This window comes from Anarhichas minor, unplaced genomic scaffold (assembly GCF_050575085.1).
Source record: "Anarhichas minor isolate MPS153535 unplaced genomic scaffold, ASM5057508v1 ptg000074l, whole genome shotgun sequence".
In the NCBI taxonomy this organism is placed as follows: Eukaryota; Metazoa; Chordata; class Actinopteri; order Perciformes; family Anarhichadidae; genus Anarhichas; species Anarhichas minor.
The window spans coordinates 6,802,876-6,825,684 of NW_027466520.1; the positions used below are offsets into that span (position 1 = coordinate 6,802,876).

At 41.4% G+C, this 22,809-nt stretch overlaps 2 protein-coding genes across 2 annotated transcripts; both read left to right on the plus strand.

The window, feature by feature from the left end:
* Window positions 1–5,729: 5,729 nt before the first annotated feature.
* On the plus strand, window positions 5,730–20,871 carry LOC142937644 (uncharacterized). The gene is made up of 10 exons (XM_076080679.1): window positions 5,730–8,970; window positions 9,334–9,490; window positions 9,606–9,693; window positions 9,781–10,155; window positions 10,307–10,385; window positions 12,576–12,721; window positions 13,352–13,399; window positions 18,736–18,866; window positions 20,056–20,233; window positions 20,332–20,871. The coding sequence occupies exons 2-9, from the start codon at window positions 9,363–9,365 to the stop codon at window positions 20,222–20,224; spliced, it is 1,164 nt and encodes a 387-aa protein (XP_075936794.1). The 5' UTR covers window positions 5,730–8,970; window positions 9,334–9,362; the 3' UTR covers window positions 20,225–20,233; window positions 20,332–20,871.
* Window positions 13,541–18,747, plus strand: LOC142937643 (xin actin-binding repeat-containing protein 1-like). The gene is made up of 2 exons (XM_076080677.1): window positions 13,541–13,674; window positions 13,773–18,747. Exons 1-2 carry the CDS (start codon window positions 13,651–13,653, stop codon window positions 18,405–18,407), a joined length of 4,659 nt encoding a protein of 1,552 aa, XP_075936792.1. The 5' UTR covers window positions 13,541–13,650; the 3' UTR covers window positions 18,408–18,747.
* Window positions 20,872–22,809: the final 1,938 nt, after the last annotated feature.

A 22,809-nucleotide genomic window follows, 5' to 3' on the forward strand; every position in this document is an offset into this window, starting at 1 on the left:
GCAGACAGCGGGGCTGTCATATTTCCTTCCAGCCTCCCTCTGCAGACTGAAGCCCCAACAAAAGACCTCTTTATGTCTCGCTCTCTGACGTCTCTCCACAATGTGTGCACACAGTTGACTTCAGCTTAAGGAGGACGCGATATGAGTCACATTGCCTTTTTTCACCCTGACTGCTATATGTTTCAGCTGTCACTGCGCTCTGAAGGATGCCTCTGTTACGCAATCTGGTGTGACAAGTGAGGGCTGCCCATCATGTTGACCATATGAACAAACAACAGGTCATAGGTTGTAGCTGGATTCTGCAGTACATGAATTACATTACAGGGGGCTGACGTCCCAGCTGCTCGTCGCTAATCAGCCCTGAGAAAGTCCAGATCTCCAGATACAACCCCTGAGGGATTTAAACATTAAAAACACAAATCAGGAGAACCATAAGGGGTAAGCAGAGGCGACACATAAATGCAATAATCTCTATAAAATGAGTTGATTCATATGCAAAGAGGATTTTGACCAATTTGTGCAGCGCACACACACATACGTGCAAATAACACTGATTTATATGGAAGAGATTTTTAAAGCTGCAGTAATTCATCATTTCTGAGCTGGTGTGCTTAGCCCTTAGCTTTCACAACTCACACGTGCACGTGTGCAGGGACTGCTTTGTGTGAAAGAGAGAGGACTCTGCACGTGAAGCGTCACATGTGCGACTGAACAGCCTAGGTCAGATAGAACATGCATACCAACAGAAAGCGTAGCTCAGTTGTCAAACGTGCCACACGTTTTGGCCAATTAAGAAATGATGTTAATTTGATCAATTTGCATGTATTTTCTCTCCCACTGTTCCTCTTTGTGTCAGAAACAATTGCTCTCCTCTCCTCATACAGTGGCACGTGATCGTACTCTTGATCATTTGAAACGTGCACAACAAATGCAACATCAAAGGAGAGTAAATGCTGCAATAATGTGATGATATTCCACATGATTGCATCATTGTCTACAGTAGCACCCTGCCCTTCATGAACAAGGACTGTGTGCTTGGGAGCCTGCAGAACACTGCCTCCGGTGGAGATGGGCGGTATAACCAAAACAGGTCCTTATGACACTGGGTGGACAAAGTAGCATGAACACGTTTGACTGTAATATGAGTCAATTTAGCACAAAGCAAAACGTATTTTGTCGTATTGAATGATACTGCAAGGCAGCACCGTTGTTTTATCCGCTCCTGTGATATGAGTTTCAATGCCGTGAAGAATATTGAAATTATTTTATACTCCAAAAAATGCTGTGTTGATAAACTAACTCTTACCAGCATTTTGGAATTGCTTGGATGACATACAAAAAAAACAAAAAAGGTAAAACCCAAGCTATCCTGACTTATATTTCCCAATACTGAAGTCAACCTCCAGAAACACTTCATCCTACACTTTTACACCTATACCATCTTTTCATTACACCCTTCCTGTCTGCTAAATGCCAACAACTCCATGCCGTTGTAACTCAGGGCTTCTGTTGAAAATGTGCAACTTAGAAGCCCAAACCGAGGTAACCCTGATGACACCAGAAGGTGACACTTTCTCAAACTTTAAAGTGGTCCCTTCAGAGCCACAGAAGACATGCAGCTGTTCTCACAGGCTGAGTAGTTCTCCCTATGATCAGTAAACTGATCTTTATCTGGAAAACAACAGTGAGAGTTCCCATTGGGCAAAAAAAAAATACATGTCTCCACATATTCACACAGCATTTATTTTTTTAAATGTACATCATACAAGTTCTCCATCATTAACAAATGCCAATATTGTGGCTTCCCACAAATAAACGCTGCAGATATGTGCCTGTTTGACGGTTATTGCAGTACAAAGTGTCACAGCCGGAGATTAGAGATTGCAGTTGGCCTCTGAGTTTGTTCTGTCTCCACGCAGGACATTCCAGGAGCTGCGCTGTGTGACGTCTCACACATGGGATCACATTTCAAAAAAGGCAGGGCTCCAGTGGCCCACAGTCAAACCACAGACCTCTTTCTGGTCCAGCTGATTACTCGCAAGGATTAAATAACTTCAGCACTGGCTTATGAGATAAAGGCGAGCGTACAGAACGGGAGCAATTCACTCTAAACGAATAGGAAACAGTGAAGATACGCCCTGTTTTTTCTCTCTCGTGTTGCATGCGTCTACGCTGCAGCTTTATTATGTGCTTGTCGTTTTTTTTTTCCCTCCAGCTTCATAAATTGACTCTAATATCCTCATATGCTTCACTTTGCTCCCTCTGCCCTCCTCCCCTTCCCTCCTCTCTTCCTCCTTCACAGTGCCCAGCCTCTACTGGCGCCACAGCAGGGTCATCTGGGGTTCCACAGCAGAAGGGAATGTGTAGAAACAACAACCGTACATTTTCACAGAGTGAAACCATGAATGAACCACACACAAAGCACAAATTACTCTGTTCAGCAAAAGCCTGGCTCTGACCAAAAAAAAAAAGAAATCTCATTAAAAAACACTTTTAGGATTCATTGTTGCTCTTGTGCTACCAATTACCCAAATGCATAGAAAGGCAAGTTTTAACTCCCTGTGATCATTATCTCCTGGCAACTCTAAATCTAAATCCACCGGTGACAGGAGTTTGCCAGTGGTTTGGCTGGTGCATCCTTAGAGAGCAGCAGAGAGTGCCCTGATGCAGTGCCGCTGTGTGCTGACAGAGGAGGAACAAAGGTGACGCTGTGAGTACAAACTCTGCACAAAGACAGGAAACCTGATATTCCAGCTCTCGACACGGACTGAACCTAGAGGGAGGGAGAGTGTGTACTTGTGTGTGATATCAACAGCAGCGAACATCAAGTCCTGCAGGACACACTCTCCATAGGAGAGCACACTGAATGTGTGTCTGCTTCCCTTTTATTTTATTTATTTTCTTCCTACAGTGCATCTGCAGCACAATTAATCATCCCCGACTGAAGCAAGTTGAGAAAGTGTATCAGTGCAGAGTTTAACCTGCTCTCCCGTGCACTCCCATTTTCTCAGATCTGAGCACAGAATGCAACAAAGATGAACATTTAAATGCATGTAAATCACTTGAATACATCATGTCATGCACATGCATATATATTCCTCATCACCAAAAAAAGCAACTCTTTCTTGGTTAATCAAGCAAAGATAAATACTTTGAGCTCCACTGACAGATTAACACTGTCACGTTCATTGACTGATGAACAAGAGCCGTGTTTGTGACCGTGTACAGTTCAGTGCTGTGCCTCTGTGGGCTGCCCCTGACCCAGCATTGTTATGAGAAACCCTGGGCACCATGCTCCAGTGCTCAGCTATGCCGTCACCCCCTCCAGGCATGCAGCAAACACAGCCCCTTTTGAGTAGCCAGCGAGTGGCTGCCCTCACCAAAAGCCTCGCAAAGCAGCTTAGGGCTTTCGGCCGCCTCCACGGTGGCCACACGTGTGAAACGTGCACTCTTCACTGACACACAAACACTCGCAACTGCTTGTGCACGGTCACAGTGGGAGAGGAGGAGCTTGCTGGGCTTCATACGGACAAGAGAGTGGACGGGTTAGGTCATAGTCACTCCCACTCAGGCGCAACACACTGCACGCACACACCTGCAGAAAAAAAACATGCAGAGCAAAGGGACAAGAGAACACACACACACACACAATGAACTGCTGCACACCACGACTCATGTTCTCCTTAGGAAAGAGGGAGTGTTTCTTTACAAATCATAGCCATGTGTTGGGAGAAGCTGACAGTGTGTTCCTGAACTTTGTTTTTTTTCCAGTGCTGGAAAGAATACACTTTTCCTCATGACACATAGATTCCACTTAGAGCCAACCATCAGGCACTGAGCACAAATGAACTGAGGAATATTGGTAGAACTCTTGTTTTCCTTCATTGTTCTCCAAAACGTGACGCAGCCTGGGTGAACTGCTACACCTAATTAGGATCAATTATGGGCTTCAAAAGCAAGCCTAACAATGTAGTTTCTCTGACAACAGAACAAAAACGTGTTTATCTTCTCTCTGCGGACATGCGATTATCTACAGAGTTTGTTGTCGACTCCTACCGTCGGTTGCTAGTGATTTCAGTGATCTAAGAATTTAAGCTTTCTATAGTCCTTTCTTATCCTCAATTAAAGCCAATTAAATGACTCAAATCTTAATGTAAAATGTGCTGTAAGCTCAGCAAACACAGATCGGTATTGGGGCTTCTTCTTGCATAAAGTAAGCTTTGTGATTCCTTTCAAGCCTTGGCTTTACTCCAGTTGTTTCTTCGATCTGTGACTCAGCTAAAGGATAAATATATACACCTTCGTCTTGCTCCTTTCCTCCCTCCTCCTCACTTTTCTCTGCTCGGTGAAGAATAGAAGAAGTAGCCAGCAGAAACCAGCAGCAGATAGATTCACAAACATTTGAGGATCTGAAATATATATCCTGAGCTGATATTCCTGTCTTCTCTGCTGATAAGTTTTCATCTCAAACATTTATTAATTAATGGGCTTTTCTTGGTTTTGGTTAAGTGTAACAGGCAACACATTTGCAAATTGTGTTAAGTTTCGACAACGGTTCATTCAAAAACTAAGGTTGTCAGGTACTGACAATGCTTCTTCACACACGGCAACTTTGAATCTGTTAACATGTGAATGTGTGTAAACTCTTTTTCAATCCTCCATGTTTTCCCATTAGGCAGTACGCACAGGGAATCCTCGTCTGTTCTCTGTGTGCCTCTCACACACTGAACATTTGCTCTCACGTCAAACACGTCGAGAAGAACAGATGAATGCATATCGAGTCGGAGCAGATGTGTTCATTAATCACTGATATTGTGTCGTATTTGACTAGAAGGATGGTGAACGATCTGATCATTTACAGCTCAAAACACTTACATTTGTGGTACTAGGTTGTGCATATGTATGATATTCAGGATGTCAGTTGTACACACAGGGAAATATGGGTAAGTCTTTGTGGCGTGAGAAAGGGAAATAGGGCCTGATACTTGTTTTCTGAAATGTCTAAACTGTCAAAGAGATTGATGAATAGTTAGGAAAAGTAAGTATTAAAGTGGGCTTCCTTATGTTGCATGCTTTTGCGTCTTCAAGGGTGGTCTGATTCAAAAAGATCTAGACTACAGATGGGACATTTCTAACTAATTGGGCTTCATCTTGGCTTCAAAGTACGCTGGCCAAGAGATGAATCAATAAAGATAGTCCAACATGTGCCAAAATGATTTGAAGAATTACTTTTGCAGTGTGATTAGACTAACAAGCTAACCAAACCGGTTGAGTCGATTGTTAACGTTATCGAACGGCTTTAGAATGAAATCAGTAAATGAACATTTTAAATTAAAAAACATGTTTTTTCTGACAAGTACGTTGTTCTTGAAAGGCTCTGAATGAACTAGATTATCTCGATTACATGTTGGGTAGTATCACTATAGCAGCATGAATCACACACACACACACACACACACGCGCGCTGCTGAGTCACACACACTGTGCCCTACGTGTCATAAAGCATGCATATTACCCATCTTCAGGGAAACTCATGACTGCTGGCCGTGTGAGGTGCGTGGGGTGTGTGTGTGTATGTGTGTGTATGTGTCTGACACTCACATCCTAACAGGTCAACCGGTGTCATGCGCTCTGTAAAGCACCGCAGACGTCAGATTGGCATTTCTGTGATGCAGACAGGACGAAAAAAGAAAATGGACTGCAGCAGGGTTAAATGAGGAAACAAGGGCGTGCGTTTGACAGAGCATTTCTCTGGTATAAATGATGAGACAGGGTGCATATAAATTGATTTCACCGTCTTTGATTAAATATGTTTATGTATGCGTCACTGGCCAAACATTAAGCAGTGCTGACCTTATCTGCCTCGAGTCTCTGCTCTCTGTTCTCACTGCTGTACGTTATGGGCTATTTTTGGTGCACTGAAATAACCCAGGTTGGCCTTGAATAGCCCCACTGTAATGTTCCCACATAACCAGAGTGTGGTTGATGTGTCTCAGTGGTCTTTATCGCCCCCTGCTGGACTACCGTATAATGCTACACATGGGGAACAATGTGAATCCCTTCTCACAGTTGTTTTTGACTCATTCAAACACAGGAAGACAGGCAGATGTGTCTATGAGTGTATTCATGCTTTCCTCTTTGCAGCTCTTCACCAGTCATGGAGCGTAATCTGCAGATATTCAAGTCTCCTTAGTAGCCACGGATCCTCCCCTCCAAAACAGCTGGCTGGTGTAAGCGAGTGCGTTTAAAACGCAGACAAGGCCAGTAAACTTGCCCTAATAACACTGCACAGTTCCCAGTCAAAGGCGGTGCATTGCATATTCCCTTTCATCTCTGCAGTGCCTTTGAGACAGAGACAGGAGTGGGTTTTGAAGGGAGGGGAGAGGACTGTAGTTGGAGGAGGGGGGGAGACAGCCAGGCTGAAGCGCTCATTTTTGCCCCAGGGGTGTGTGCTGCTGCTGCTGTTGCTCTGTCTTTGTCTGAAGACCGATTAACAGAAAGCAAGACTAAAGAGAGGGAATATGAATTGTGCGTCCTGACAAAAGCTCCCCTTGTCTCGAACCTTTACTGCATTTTATACACGTGTGAAATAAGAGGGAACCCCCAGATAAAGGATATTACAAAGATGTCTTCGGATTGTTGCGTTTCTATTTTCACTCAATGTAAAAAGTATTTTCGGAGTAGAGTCGCTGCATAGCTAAATAAAATGTATGTAGGTCACAAAAGTAGGATTAGTCATAAAGCACAAAGGCCATTTTAAATGTAATCTAGCTGGTTGTGGTGGTGTTAGCTCTCATCACTTGCTATACCTTTTTATATTGTATGGGTTTACTATACAGCCATCATGTAGTGGAGTAATTAAAGCATTATGTTTCAAAGAATGGAAATAGTTATAAAAAGTAATTGTACCTGAAATTTGTAACATCAACAACTGTATATAGTGGTGAGATGTCCATGTGTTTTCAGCTTGTACCACTGTCCTCAGCTATGAAAAAAAAATTATAATAATCAACGAGCCAGAAGCTCAAAAGTAAAAACCACAAAGCAAGAAAGCAGCTTAGCAACAGAACTGGGCCGGTAAATGTAAAGAGGCTGATGAGGTAATGAGATGAAGGTGAGCAAGTGGGCGGGGAAGGTCAGGTCAGGTAACTGCAGGGCTCCTAAAGGAAAGTGGGAACAGGTGTGTAGATGGGTGGGGCAGTCAGGTGATGGGGACTGGAGGGACAGTGTGAGGGCATCTGGTGGAAGGATGTAAAATGGCACTGAAGGGGCCTCGGGAATAGGGAGTGTGCCAGTGTTACATTCGCTTTTAGAGAATGCAATGAATTTTGTCCAAGCCTCTATGGTTTTACTGTAATAAAGATATTTTACCACAAGATGGCATTATTATCAAAAATCGCCTATCATTTCACACAAAGAAAAAGCTGCTGTGTGTTATGCACTGTGATTATAAGCTGCAGTACCAACCAGAAACCACAATAGTCATAATTACAGCAATACACCATGAGTGCCTCATAAAAGCTAAATGTCATGACGAATAATATGTAATTAGTTTGTTTTTACAAACATTCAAATTGTATTTTTTTCGAATTTACTCACTGGAAAAGCTGCACTACAGTACACATTTGTTAGTTGGTGCAGTTGTACTGCAGCATGTGTCAGGTGGAGTCTGGCTGGGGTCAGTGTTGGTGTCGTTTTAGTCACGAGGTCAAGAGGGGGCAGAGCTTGCTCCTGCTCCTACTTGATCCCTGAGGCTCAGCTGGTCTTTGAATTCCTGGGTGGAGACAAATTTCCGCAACACTTGTTCCTTGCTAGCTGTCTGGAGCTACTGAACCCCGGCCAGATGAAACCTAATTTGAGGACTAAGAGCCTTTAAAAGAAGCAGTAAAAAAAAATATTGTTTCATTTCACTGGTGTTTCAAATGAAGCGTTCAAAGTGGGGCACAAACTTAATAGAGGGTTGTACAAACCAAAGCCTCTTGGATCTTCAGATTTTTGTGGTAAAGCTTTCTCCAGTTGCCAGATTTACTCGTTTTTTCTTGTGGCAAGTTAGTAAAGTGCTATATTTAACAACAGTGAAACTGATGATGTTCTTGCACCCACCCTACTGGAGTGTCCTTGAGCGACCCACTCAATTAACTAGGATCTCTAGGGGTGCTGTATAACAATAATCATGTAAACTTATTTTAATGTTCCTTCAAATATTTTCAACACACCCAAATGCACACAAGACTGCAAACATTTCAACCCGATGCAAAGTACACATTTTCTTTTAACATTGCTTGCACAGCTCGACATGTTACAGTGCTCACATGTTCCTATATTGCGTTGTAAATTTGTAAATCTGTAACCTGAGAATCTGTGTTAATCAGTAACTTAAAACTCTCACACAAGCCCACTGAATGCTGTCAAAGCGATACAGCTGCTGCACACTATCAGAATATCAGAATTCCATATTTTCTATTTGTTGTTCTTTGTCTTTGTCCCACTCTTTGCTGCTTTAAAGACACAACATCCCCTCAAGATCAATAAAGTTAATCGTGTCTTAATGGGTGGTGTGTTGCTGCCCAAAGATCAAGCAATGACATCTGAGCTTTGGAGGTTTGACCGGACATCGAGGATTCTCCTGAAATCTCACATAGGAGCAAAAAACACACAATTATGACAAAAGAAGCTTGACATGGAGAAAAACACGGGGATGTTGGATGAATTGTTTCTGGATTGACGTTCACATCTGTTTCTTTACTTGAGATGAAAGCAGCCTGAATGCATTCTGCATTACAGATTTGTTTTATATTACCCTGTTGATTGCTACTCTACACATGTTCATAAATCATTTTACACAGTCTGTGGTAATGAGGAAGAAAAAGGACTTTGCTCACAAATGCTTCACGCCGTGTGTCAGTCTTGTGATACAGCGGAAGTGTTTCTGATCGTCACAGGGGACAGACGCTCTCCGACATGCTTAAGGTAACGATCCTACTCAAAATGTCCTTTAAATATCCCAAAACGTTAATGAAACAGTAGTTTAAAAATGTGGAGTTAGACTCTTTTGCATTGCTGTTAAATTGCATGACATCCTCAAAATCTTTGCAGCTTGTCATTCATGACAGTCTTCGCGTTATTGATGTTAAAGCCTGCCATTTAGACAAACTAGGGGGCAAATGTTTAGCTTTACGAGTAGATAAAATGTTCACTTGATTGTTAAACTGAATGTATTGCTGGGCTTAAAAAATTAACAGACTGTGACATGCAGGGTCTGCTGATCCTCTACAAAGAAAACACACCGCAATAATGGAGGTAATATAATTGGTTATCTGTCATGTATATTAGGTGATAAAGCTGCTGTGACGTGATTGGTCATGGATTGGAAGAGTAACCTGAGACGAACCCAGTCTGTGAGGAGCGTCCCCTCGTTCGTTGACGAGCCCACCCGGACAGAGGCAGGGCTGCGGGACAAGACAACATCTGTGTCCCATCTGGTGGCCAGGTGACAGAAACACCATCCTCCTCACTCTTTCTACAACTGTGACAACTAAACATGTCTGTAACCTTCTACGTGCAGTATGTTAGTAGATGATTAATATGTTTTTTGTGTTTGTAAGGTATCAAACTACAGTGAAAGTAAGCCGATCTATTCAAGACTCCTCTGTAAATAATGGTGAAGCAAAACCCAAGCAGGTGTTAAAAGAGGTAACCTCTGACTCAAACACAAAGCATCTTCAGTTTGGGGAACATTTTTTATACAAACATGTTTTTTTCTTTGTCCATCACTGTCAGATAACACCATCTATTCTGGAGAGTAAAGGGACTCGTCTGGAGTATCTGATGAGGAGAAATGATGCAAGGGAACAGTTTCGGGACAAAACCAGTCTGACCCGCAGTAAGTCAATGGGGAGCCTTCAAAGCAGCGCTGGGTCCATTGGGGCCCTGAAGGCTCTGTTTGAGTCAAAGACAGCCGCACAAAACAAGGTGAAGAGCAGTTTCAGAGCTGTGAGTTTCTCGTCACCAAACAAGACAGCAGATATCGTGCCGGCAGTGGATAGAGAGGTTGAAGAGGTAAAGAGCTCTGCAAAGGAACCGAAGATCCAAATTCCTGCTGACGCCCCAGTTAATGCTGCTAAAACTGACGCAAAAGGTCATGTGACTCGAAAGGTAAACACAATCACTTCTAACAGCTTAAAGATCCGGTTTATGGTCATTTCCATCGTGTAACTTCCATCAAGTTAATCAAGACTTAATATTGTCACATACACAGACATATGGCTACTTAGTGGCACTGACAGTTCATTATTTCTCTCTCTAGGTGGTGCATCAGAGCCAGATGGAGAGGAGGAAAACAATCGGGGGTATTGATTTTGAAACAATTGCAGCCTCTCAAGCTGGTGAGTACCAGACGACATTCACCAAATGTGCTCTTTGATGAACCGCCAACCTGACCACTATGTATTCCAACTAATGAAGCATTTCTAAGGTCACGGAAGCAGCTCTCTATTGAGTAGTTACCAGTAGATTAAAATGTTTTATTGTTCGACGAGGTCAATTTGATTGGCAGACATTTTAAAAAACACGAGGAATACAAATTATAGAAAGCCCAGTCATAAACTACATCTGGCATCTTAAAATGAACTCAATACACTTCTAGAACAAAGAGCAGTTGATCAGACCAAGTGAGATACTGTCCCGTATATGCAGCCCTGATCAAGGTTTTGGGGGAACTGTAACATCACGCCCTCAAGCTGCTCCAGACCTTGATTTGCTCTGACACTATAGTTCAAAGTCAAATAACAAAAAACTTTTCAGATGTTTAAAAGACACTTTGCATTAATTAATGGACACAGGACTTTCGGAGTTACACAAATATCGTGGAGTAAAAAGTTCCATGAGAAACATCAGAGACAGTGTTCAATTTGTGTTCTTCCAATGTATTGATTTAAATTCATTGATACCACCGAGAGTCCTTTAGTCACTGGACAACAGGTCAGCTGAACATGTAAAAATGTGATACTTCTCCTTATGCATTCAATTCCTCATATATGAAACATTTACTTGGGTATAAAAGGAGCTCTTTTTAAAGTCATGTTTTACCTATAATTCGTACATCCCAGGAAATGATCAGGGAATTGATAAGCTATAAAATTACCGAACCATTTTTCTTTTTCTTTCGAGCCATCACAATAGCAAATATCAGCCTATTTATTGTCTAAATCATCCTGCAACTGAGAAAACCCGAACAAGATGCCGGCTCCTCTGTTAAACATTTCCTGGAAAGCCGTCTCTGAGTCCTGTGACTCAGGTCAAAACTGTGGTCGGTATGAATGAAAGCGAAGAAGTGAAATTGAGATGAATATCAGCACAGTGACTGTGCAAGAAGCAGTGATTGACTCAACCTGGTGTGGGCATATTAGATCACTTCAGAACAGGACAGAAATAGCCAGCAAGCAACAAGTCCTGAATAAGTGTAGGTGGGTGAAAGGGTCAGCTGTCAGTGGGGCAGGAATGAGTCAGAGAGAGGGAGAGACTGAGCGGCAGAGGCTCCGTTATCAGACTCAAACCAACAGGAAATCAGACCTAACACAAAGGTTGGAAGGAAATAAGAAGACAGGCAGGTCAGAAGGAGCTGGGAGCTCTTCATTTTCTGTGAGTAGAGATTTGTATTTTGATCGAATGGGGCAACTAGAGAATATTCTGTGTCTGCTGAGTAGAAATAATCTTACCCGCATGTTAAATGTCTTATACATGAAATACTCTTGAAAACTTGTGTACTCAAATATATATAATAATAATACCCATGATTGATGGTTTTTGCAACTATGTAAATCTTGAAATATTTGGGTGTTGAGACTTTAGAGGTTGACTTACGTAAATGTTGCAGCCAAAATTCACCAAATCCATCAGAGTTCTCACTTTATACGTCACAGTGTCTGTTTGTGCCATGTGTTCCTGATTGACAGCTGCCAGTCAAGATTTACTATCTGTATTTCGATAAACAATTGTGTTGTTTGTGTTTACTTTGCTTCGTCAACTGTAGCTGCGGTGACTTGCCTGTCCGTTTAACTCTCAGTATTTGTGTCAGTGGAGTCAGGTGTCCGCCCCTCTCCACCACAAGTGGTACATTTATAACTCGACCACATGGCAGCTGTTACATATCAGCTTGGGAAGTGTTGTTACGGGTGACCCTTAAATCGCTAACACACAGTTTGGTGACATGGATGCGAACATAGAAGTAATTTATAAAAATGAGTCACTTGTTGAAATTCTGTTTAAATTGTATACAATGTAGTCACAGTTTCTGAAGAAAAGCACTGTATTTTGACACCAGCTGCCTATTTAACCGCTTATATTAATCAGGAAACAAAGTGAGAAACAATTACGACTACTTTCAACTTTAACCACAAATTACACATGCAGAACTTGATGGCACATTTACAGTCCATCGCAGCAAATACTTTGATCTGAATACCATTGTCAACATGGAATCTCAGACAGTTCTGATTCGGCTCATATCTTAAGTGCGACACAGTGTCATAAATACATTTTACATATTTATACCGCTGTGTTTGATGTGTCTGCAGATGTAAAGAGGAGGTCAATTGCAGATTTCAGAGATAGCTCCTTCAACCAAACCAAGGAGAAACTGTGTGTCTCAGTCAAAGTTATGTCCGCTCTCTACCTGTCAAAGGTGGTACCTCAGGATTCAACACACAGCCTTTCAAAACCGGTAAACAACTGCTTAATCATTTTGTACTCTCTTCTATTCAGCCCTTACTACAGATGCACCGATAACGATACTGATGTTAGATATCGGTCCAATGCTCAAATAGCTGGAGTGGGTATCTGGTATCGGATACCATTATGTCAATAAATAACAATTCAGTACATTTACATCTTTTATTTATTTTTCAGATTTAGTTTTTTAATTAAAGTTAGGAAAGCAATGGTTAAGCCAAGCTTGATGTTTTCTTACATATAAAAGGATGATCCCAGTCACTTCCACACAGTGAGGCATACAGCTTATTAATTAAACACTGGTAATAGTTACTCGATATCTGTTAATACCCAAAGACCACGTATCGTATCGGTATCGGTACTGAAAAAGTCGGGACATTGCATCCATCGCCCTTGACCCTAATTCATAAGCTAAATGTTTTCGAGCATGATGACTAATCAGAAATGAGTATTGAACAAAGCCTTGTAATAAAGTAGATTTATAGCTACGCACTTCAGATTATTTAGTTTTACAGTGTCATATGACACACCATACAGTGTAACACTAAAATGTATCATATAATGATTAGAAATCTTCCAGTAACAATTAACCCGACCTGAAATGATCCTTGTTTCCGTCCAGGCACAAGGTCAGTCATCTGAACCTGGGAGAAGAGTCAAACTAACCAAGGTAAAGCACAATTTCACCCGACATTAGGCATGACAGTGTGCATTGGATTTGCATTGTCACAATAACATCTTCCACACTATTATACAGCTCAAGAACCTAATGCTTGCTTTTTCTGAGAGTTGCAAGAAACAGATATTGGACGTCTTCCACTCAACATTTTATTTTATTTACCATTGTGGTTGTATTTGCTGGTTGCTCTGGAGCTCGGCTAACCCACTGACACCTGGCATGTGGCAAGCAAGTCAAGTGGCATGATCTGGACGGTATCACTTGCTGTAAGCATGTCTCCACACTCCTGCGCATGATTTCCACTGGATAGCTCATTTCTGTTACAAAGGACTCAATGATGAGACTGTTAATCTGCTCTTCTAAGATGTCCGAAGAATCCCAGCAAAGGGAAGATGACCTCCCTACACCTCCTTCAGCCAGTCATAAGCCAAAACCAAAGGACATCGCTGAGGCACACTTGCCACAGTCCATGCCATCCCAACTTTCTAAAGAAAAGCTACACCAACAGCGGCAGAAATGTGAGCTGAGAAGGCTCCTGAAGCACACTCACCCAGAGCTGAAGATGTTAGATGAAATTGTGGATGAGGAGCTTGCTGAGGTTTTGAGCTCGGAGACCGTGGGGATAGCTGGTGAAAGTGGATACGAGGGAGAGGTCCTTTCAAGACGCTTGATATTTGAGAACTGTGCCCTGAGTAACAAAGTATCTCCTTACACCCCCAAGATGCACAAGGCGATGGGAAAAGCGGAAAGAGACGATGTCAGAAAAACATCAGCTGTGTTTGAGGAGCATGAAGAGAGGCCACGTAATGAAAGTGATGAGGGGATCTTGGAGGATGACAAAAGGCTTGGTTCTAGTCCAGATCCTAAAAGAGAGTGTGATGAGGAGATGATAAGAATAGATGTTCAGGCTACCAAAAAGATATTTGAGAGTCAATCTGTGGACACATACACACTAAGTCCAGAGAATAAGTTCCAGGGGAAAGTTTCTATTTCTGGGGATGAGACAGGGGCAGTCCAAAAACGAAAACAAGATTTTGAAATGTGTAGCAAATATAATTTACACAGCGAAAACAAAAGTAATGCATGTACCAAAAGTCTTGATTTGACATATCAGCCCAATAAACAGGGCCCATGTATTCATATGGTTGGTCAAGGCACTGACCACAAGTTTTCATGTAGGGAAGAGGTTTCTACTGGTGAAGCAGTCTTCAAGGGTAAGCCTACAAGCCCTCGTGATACAGAAGAACTCGGGGTGAAAATCAAAACGAGTGCGGCTCTTTTCCAAAACAACCCGTTTATCCCAACAAACATAGAAAAAGAGCATTCCTTTATGCATACATCAAAATCACAAAGCCCAGCAGGAGAGAGTGGGGAAGCTCAGGACTATCTGATAACTAACGTCAAGAACAGAACCCACTTGTTTGAATCAATGCCATTTGACAAAATTGGGCATCAGAGCAAGGACGAAATTGAGACGATGGTGGAGAACATCAAGGAAATACTGGATTCCCTTTATCATGGCAATGCCATACATTCAGATGGCTCAATAATTGAGGTAAATGAGACAATGATAGCCAAAAAGGCCAAATTCACACTTTCCGAGAGTGGGCCAGAGATAAAATATGACGAGGTGGCTGAAGGTGGTGCACAAAACTTCATAGTCCAGTTGCTACCTCGGGCAAACCTAAAGCCTCAAATCATGTATCTAAAGGAGGGTAGTAAAGGAAGTATGGAGGTGACAGTGGTGAATGTACCCGTACACCAGCATCACTTCACTACAAACCAAGACACAGAGTTTAAAACTGTCAATGTGGTTCAGCTTGTTGAGGATATTCTCAATCAAGATAACTCTCTGCGGAAAGGAGTAGTTATCCAAGAGGATATGGACAGATGTCCTGAAGTCATTGTTTACTCCCTCTACAATTATTTTGATGAGGAAGATGTGAAAAGTTATTGTCCTCCACAAGGTGCAGAGTATGATGAACCAGAGCCAGTAAGAGGTAATGTGAGTAACACAGACAATAAGGAACTAAGAAAGGGGGTCATTAAATCAACCATAAGCTGCCTCCTAGAAACTCCCAAAGATCAAACGTACCATGAATCCATACAGCCTGAAATCACAGAAAAAGGGAATGTAAAACTGTTCAAGAGTTGTATTGAAAAGGGAGATTTGGAGTATTTAAAAACTCTTCAGGCTGAGCCAACAGTACAAGGACAAGAACTCCCTCAAAACCAAAATGTGACTGGACAAGGAATAGAGCTTCATCATGAACAGAGAGGTGATCAAGCAGAGGAGAATTCCGAATGGGTCCCAGTGGATGTTAAGAGACTGAGAAACATATTCTCTGGAGATCAAAGACCAACCCAACCAAAGCAAAATGCATATGAAAACCGTGCCCAATCTACCACCATTTGTTCCACATTTACAGGTCAAAATGTGCCACTTGGAAAGGGCCGGTCCTCTACAGAATGCATTCATGGGCAAGTAAAGAATAGCTTTAGACAGTGTGGTGGCAAAACACAAGAACCACCACAGGGATCATATCTGCATCTTGAGACACAGGACGATGGCAGGGTGCACCAGGCTGAATTAGTTGAGGTGGTAGATGGCAAGGACGAGATATCAAACCTCCAAACTGCAATACATAGCCTCCAACAGGCCACGATTGAGGCCAAATCATTGAAACACTCATCACAAGAACCTGAGGACCAAAGAGAGGACTCATGCACTGAGCCAGCATGGGATGAGCTCCCATCAACCTCCAACATCCCCTCAGAACATAAATCAGACCAACAACATGAGAATACAGAGACAAGCTGTAGAGATACTAATTCTGAAGACCTACAAACTACTGAGACATGCAGCAAAATGGGTCAAAAAGGCACAGAAGTGGTCCAGAAACAACCCTTTCAAGCTGCTATGGTGTTTGTACATAGTCCAGAAACAACTGCTGTAGAGCAAGAGGAAGTAGTTTTTGAGGGTAAACTTCAAGCAGCTTTGGATTCCCTAGAGAAATCTAACATCAATGTCAGTAGAGGAGATTTCAGAGCAGCTATGATATACAGAAACGTGTACAAACCTCACAAAGAAAGATCGGAAAATGTGGATGCAGTGTTTGCTCAAAAACCCACTAAAAAGGAGTTTTGCCCTGTGACGGAACCTAAATCAACTCAAGCACCACTGAGACAAGAGGCCTCCAAAGAACAAGTGACTGCGGCAAATGCAGAGCCCCAAAGTCAAAATGAAACCCTAAATAAACCGGCTACAAGTGCTGTCTCAGAGAAAATCAGAGGGCCTGTTGGTCCTGCCATCCAACCTAAGCCGGAGCATTTGAAAGTGAAACAACGAGACATTCAACCAACCAACACAAAGAATCCAGAGGCCACGCAAACTAATGCTGTGAGACCTGAAGACACAGTTCTTCAACCATTGCCAATGATATTAAAGTCACGCAAAGATGAACATAAGCAAGGCCTGTTCAAAATAAACACTGGTGATAATAATGATAATAATAACATTCAGCTACAACAGGAGATAAATGCCAAAGCAGAAGAGAAAAGCCCCCAGGACTTCCCAAACAAAGAAAATATACAGGAAACAGATGAAAGCCATGTAGATTTTCATGAAGCATGTAAGAAATTTGGAGGTAAAAAGGCATTTTCAGCGAAGAATGCTCCCGTAAAGCCAAAAACAGTTAAAATTGCTCAGCTTGACAATAAAAACCCCAAAATGTCTGGAGATAATTCCTCATTTCTCGCAGATGCGGTTGAGGAACCTCAACAAACTCTAACTGGTCCATCAGGCAATAACCCAAACACCTGTGGACAAACTACTGACAGCAAAGACACACACAAGAAAGAAATGAAACAAGAAAGCAAAGTTGAAATGAGGGAAAAGAAAGGACGAACGGAGACAGAGGACGAACGCCGACAGCGGCTGTCAGTTCACATGGATGAAATCATGAGAGGGAACATAACAGCAGCCATGGAAATTGTTGACAACTTGCGAAAGCAGGAGGAACTGCACAGCATTCTCAGTCGAGTTGAAGAAATTGAACAGGACACAAGCAAGGTTGATGTAGGGTCTCTGAGGGGAGTCTTTGAGAACGTTCCCGACTGGGTTGTCAGCTCTGACAAAAACAAACAAAAAACAGCCAAAGTAGAACACAAAGAAGGGAGGTTGCGATTAGAGAAAGACAGCACTGAAAGCAAGTCTTCAATGGCACATGTTTTTGGAGATCTTGAGCGAGCCAGTGAGGAAATCGTGAATCTAAAAGAGCAGACTTTAGCCAGACTTGTGGACATAGAGGAAGCAATAAAGAAGGCTCTTTATTCTGTCTCTACCTTGAAATCTGACTCAGATATTGCTGGTTTATCATGCCTGTTCAAAGAGTCACTAGGGTCCGAGCAAGGATCCCCACACTCTGGTAGCATTAGCAAAATTAGCATCGGGTCAAGCAGGACAAAATCATTGCAGACACAGGAAAGCCCCACAGCACAGGGAAGCCAGAGTGCAAGAATTGAAGTAGCCCCTGCAAAACAACGAGCAAGTCCTCCATCCTCACCTGCCTTCATCTCCATCCAGTCAGCTGCTAAAAAGACCGATAAATCAGAGTTGCATCCACCAGAGACCACAATCTGCCCGACATGTCAGAACAGCCCAAAAACAGAGGAGAAATTCCGGACAACTAAAACCCTGACATGCAACAGTCCTGCTCAAAACAGAAAAAGGGAGCCCCAAAAAGGAGGTAAAAAGCAGTCCTCTTACAACCCCAAAAGAGAGCTCAGTGTACTTGAGGTAAAGACTGACCACAAGGGAAACAGTATTATGGGCACCAAAACAGTCACAGAGAACCTGTTTTATTCTTCCGAAACCTCCACTGTTGTTACTGGTCAGCCAGAAGCTGCAACATCCACAGGTCAGGCAGCGGTCAGTCCAGCTACGTACCAGATCACCAAGCACCCAGAAGTTCAGCTGCCGGTCAATCAGAAACCTTAAATCATTCACAGACAAGTGCAGTTTGTTACCACCTGTATTCTCATACATTTTATAACAAAGTTGTTATGTACATAATTTATTTGCGAAGATATGAAGTTTGTTATGATTGCCTGTTTGTTTATTTCTTACACCTTATTATAGGTTGAAAATGTTCTTATTGATAATTTGAGGATTTATTTGTTGCTTGCATTATTTAAAACTGGTTTTAATTTGCAATTGAAATTGAAGATGCGTTATTGGTTTTCATTATACTTTGGTTTGTTGCTATTGATGCTTATTATACTTTTTTCTTTATTTTAACCCAGCTTGGTCTCATTTCTCTCATCAGTTTCAACCAGCTTGTCGAGACATGTGTTCCGCCTGTTTGAAGACGGTTTATCCGATGGAAAAAATTACTGCAGACAAATACATTTTTCATCAAACTTGCTTTTGTTGTAAACAGTGCAAGAAAAAATTAAGGTGAGATACTGAAATATTTTCCAGGAAAATCACCTGCAACATTGATCAATGATTTCAAATATTGATTTATTTTCTGTGCCAAAATGAGTTATTACACATTTTGCATTGGCCTGAATATAAGAGTAAGCAGGACAAGACAAATAACACTTTATGTGTTTGAAAATATAAAATAGACCTGGCCTTAGCACAGATGGGAGCTAACGCCTGGTGTTAAGACAGGACACTTTTGCAATTGGTAAACTTAACCAGAAAAATAAATGGAGGAAACGAACTAGCCAATCAATATTAAGGCAACAAACAACCCATAATGCAACACACTTAAAGTCACAGGCCCACTCCGTTAGCTCCAAACATTCACAGAGAACATCTACTGTTGTAAAACATAATACACCCACAGTTTTTCAAACACAGTTGTGAGAAACTTCATCTTATATTCGGGCCAATAACTACAATAAAATGAATGGTTTCCAAATATATTAAAAATCTTTAAATTAATAATTGATTGATTTGTTGAAATATTGTATTAGGGCAGTCAAAATATCAGTATTTCACGACAGTTATCGTGGGCAAAAGAATTCACATCAACTATATTATCCAGAAAATGCCATTAGTCAAACTCATCTTTGACTTTGTTTATTGTGTGTTTTATCTCTTTTTTTGGCAAATTAATTCGATTTTATTTAGCAGCAGTAATGCTTTTACAGATTGAAAATTATTTAAATATTCATTCGGAGCACTGGTTCCCAAACTGAGGCAACACATGACCGTGAGACAAATGTCAAATGAAACTAAAGTTGAATAGACCTTTTTCATGGCAGACATTTTGACTCTTCAAACACAGGTGTAAGTTGTACGATTGTTAATTGCTGCATTGCATTGCAGTACTGTAATTGCTGGAACCGAGTCATCATTAGTTGCCCCTGTACTTTTCCTGCTGTGACAAGTGAAAATCACGACAGAAAATGTCTGGTAACCACTGGCTAAGAGGTTAAGAGACATGACAACTTTTGAAAGATGATTTTCAAAATGCAAAATGAAATACACATGATTAATTTAAAAGGTTTTAAACCCCCCAAGTGAACTCTAAATGTGCCACATTACCCTAAAAAAAAATACCCTAACTACAGTATCTTCTAGCAAATGCAGACCATAAATGTATCTGTACCTGACAAATTGTGCTCATTTGTAGCATGTACAATTACGCACCTCTATATGGAGAATTCTACTGCATATTTCACTACCAACAACTGTTCAGAAGAAAAGGGAATTATGACGAGGGCTTTGGACATGCTCAACACAAGAACCGATGGCTTCTCAGGAACACTGCTGTGTCCAATGAGACCGAGTCTGAGGCATAAATACTCAATGTGAGTACCAGCAGGCAACGCTTATCTAGGACCATATTCATGATCATTCATTAACACTGAAACGCTCCATTAAAACTGTGTTCTGTTTCTGTCCTCAGCTGATTCGATGGTGACTGTGACAACAAATGTAAAGATGTGTTTGAGGCCCCGTGCAACGGCCAACTGATCTCCAAATTTGACAGTGTGTTCATATACTGGTAACGCATGATAGTGTGTTGGAACATAACCTACAACCTAAATGGCTTAATCATACAGTCAGTTGTATTGAATCAACTTGTGCATTTTTTTTTAGTTCAGTTATTGCAACAATTTTTAGTAAACATTTGTTTGCATAATTATTACTTGTGGTTTAAATTAGATGTTAACTGGGATAACAGAAAATAATCAAAAACGTTATTCCACCAGTTCCATTATTACCCATCATGTTGATATTGTGGTCTACAACATTTCTAACTGATGCAGTGGACCGGACACAACATTTGATCTAATCCAATCTAATGAGTGAATATTGCAGAAATGTAAAAATAAATTGAATCATTGTGGGTGTGAATCAGTTTATTACAACCTTCCAGTTATAATATCATTATAATATATAATATGATGCAAAAAAAAAACAATTTCACAAATTGTGTTAATAAAATAATATGTCTCAATAACCTTTTGGCTTTTGTGTGTTTTGTTTTTCAGCCTATGTTTGTATTACTCAAGTACAGTATATTTCACCTGCTGCATGTTAAAATGAACCTGTGTCCCAAGTTGCAACAAAGGTTACAGCTTCTTGGTCTTTTTCAGCATTTCTTTAATTTGTTCAGCATGGATTTAGTTCCCTGTAGGGCCATTTTCTGGTTTTCAGAAATGAAAAAAATATTCTCAATAAGAAAAACTGTAAAAACGAATGTCCATTTGACGTATTATTATGAGACATACGTCACTTTGTCAAATGGTATCCAGAAGATGTCCAACATGCTTTCAGATGCATCTCTAGCTAAACAAGTAAAAAGTATAATTAAATGTAATAAATGTAATTGAGAACATCTCTGGATTTTGGTTGAAGCCAAAGTGTGTTTGATGCAGCTCACCTTATCCAGCAGATCTTCAGGGACTGTTGTCCCGTTCACTCTGGCCGCCCTCCAGAGCTCATTTTGTGCCTCCTCCTTCTTGCCAGCAAGTTCAAAATCAAATGTATGTATGAATCGGATAAAATAAATGAAAGGAAACGTTAGTCATTGCTGTATCCAGGTATCCCTAAGACCCAACAGCAGACAGTTATTGTTTCTAAAATGCAAATGCAGGCACTTATCCAGTACAAGCCATCATTCACTCTTCATTGGTTTGAATAACTTGCTTGGTCTTGAAGTTGTGCATGCGGCGTGATAGGCTGCCGACCAGTAGAGAATTCCCAGGACAAGAAGGGCAGGACTGAAGAGCACAAACTGCAGGATCCTCCAGTTGTGGTTTCCAAAGGCAATGCCAGACAACACCATCAGATCAACAGGGAAGAGAATAATCATTGTGCAAAGAGCAGATTTAGAGGGATCAGCCCACTTCACCTCTGATAGATGGATAGATAGATAGATAAGATAAGAGATCGATAGATGAGGAAGGGGAGAGAAGGTTCTGTGGGCAGGGGCATAATGACCCAGCAAACATTTCAGCATTGAAAAAGTTTGAAATGAAATCTTAAACTATGTCGTCAGGGGGTTGAAATATATGGTCAAAATGAAAGTTGAACGGATTCAGATCACAATGTAGATGTTGTCTCAATGTGCAGTCAGCTTATAAAAAGGATTCAATACCTCCCGACACATTTTGTGAATAACTGTCTTGCAATGATTTCATCAATGCTTATGTCAGAGCCGAGTGCAACAACTCAATGTTCAAGAATTCCTACGCACAAGATCTGTTCAGGTTAACTTCTAGAATTTTTTATTAGAATAGGAACAGAATATGTCCTGCTCAGTCATACAATTGGCTCGCTACAGGCAACACCAGGTTATTTTAGCAAAGAGGCTAGCTAGCTAGCTTAGAGAGTGCATTATAAGTCCACTCGTAACTCTTCTCACTAACATTTCCATAAGTCTGAGTTCACATTGTTCATAACGTGGACATATAATACACAATATTTGTAAACAGTGCTACGTTCGGCAACTCTCTTCTGGCACATCCAGGGGCCTAAATACAGATAGCGCAGGCAAGTGCTGTTGTACTGGGTTTCATGGGTCCAATGGACCAATAGAGAAGGCCCTCGTCAATTTCATCATTTCTCCGTGTTCATCAACCCCCGGCTCGATGAAATGTTTGCTGGGGAGCTGAGAACTTGATGCATACATCTAATCTTGCTAATTCATCTTTACACAAGCACATTAACGCGAAAGTGTGATATGACACCTAACTTTGGACTTGGATCAGCATAGATCAGCCAGTTGCAAAACTTTAATAAACAAAACAATAAAATGAGCAACAAGGAAGGTGCACTCAGTAGAGTGCAGATTTCCGCCAGGTGTGTCTGCAACGGCTACTGCTGTATTGTGTGCTGTGAAGCATTGTGAAACAGAATTTACGTTATAAAAGCAAGT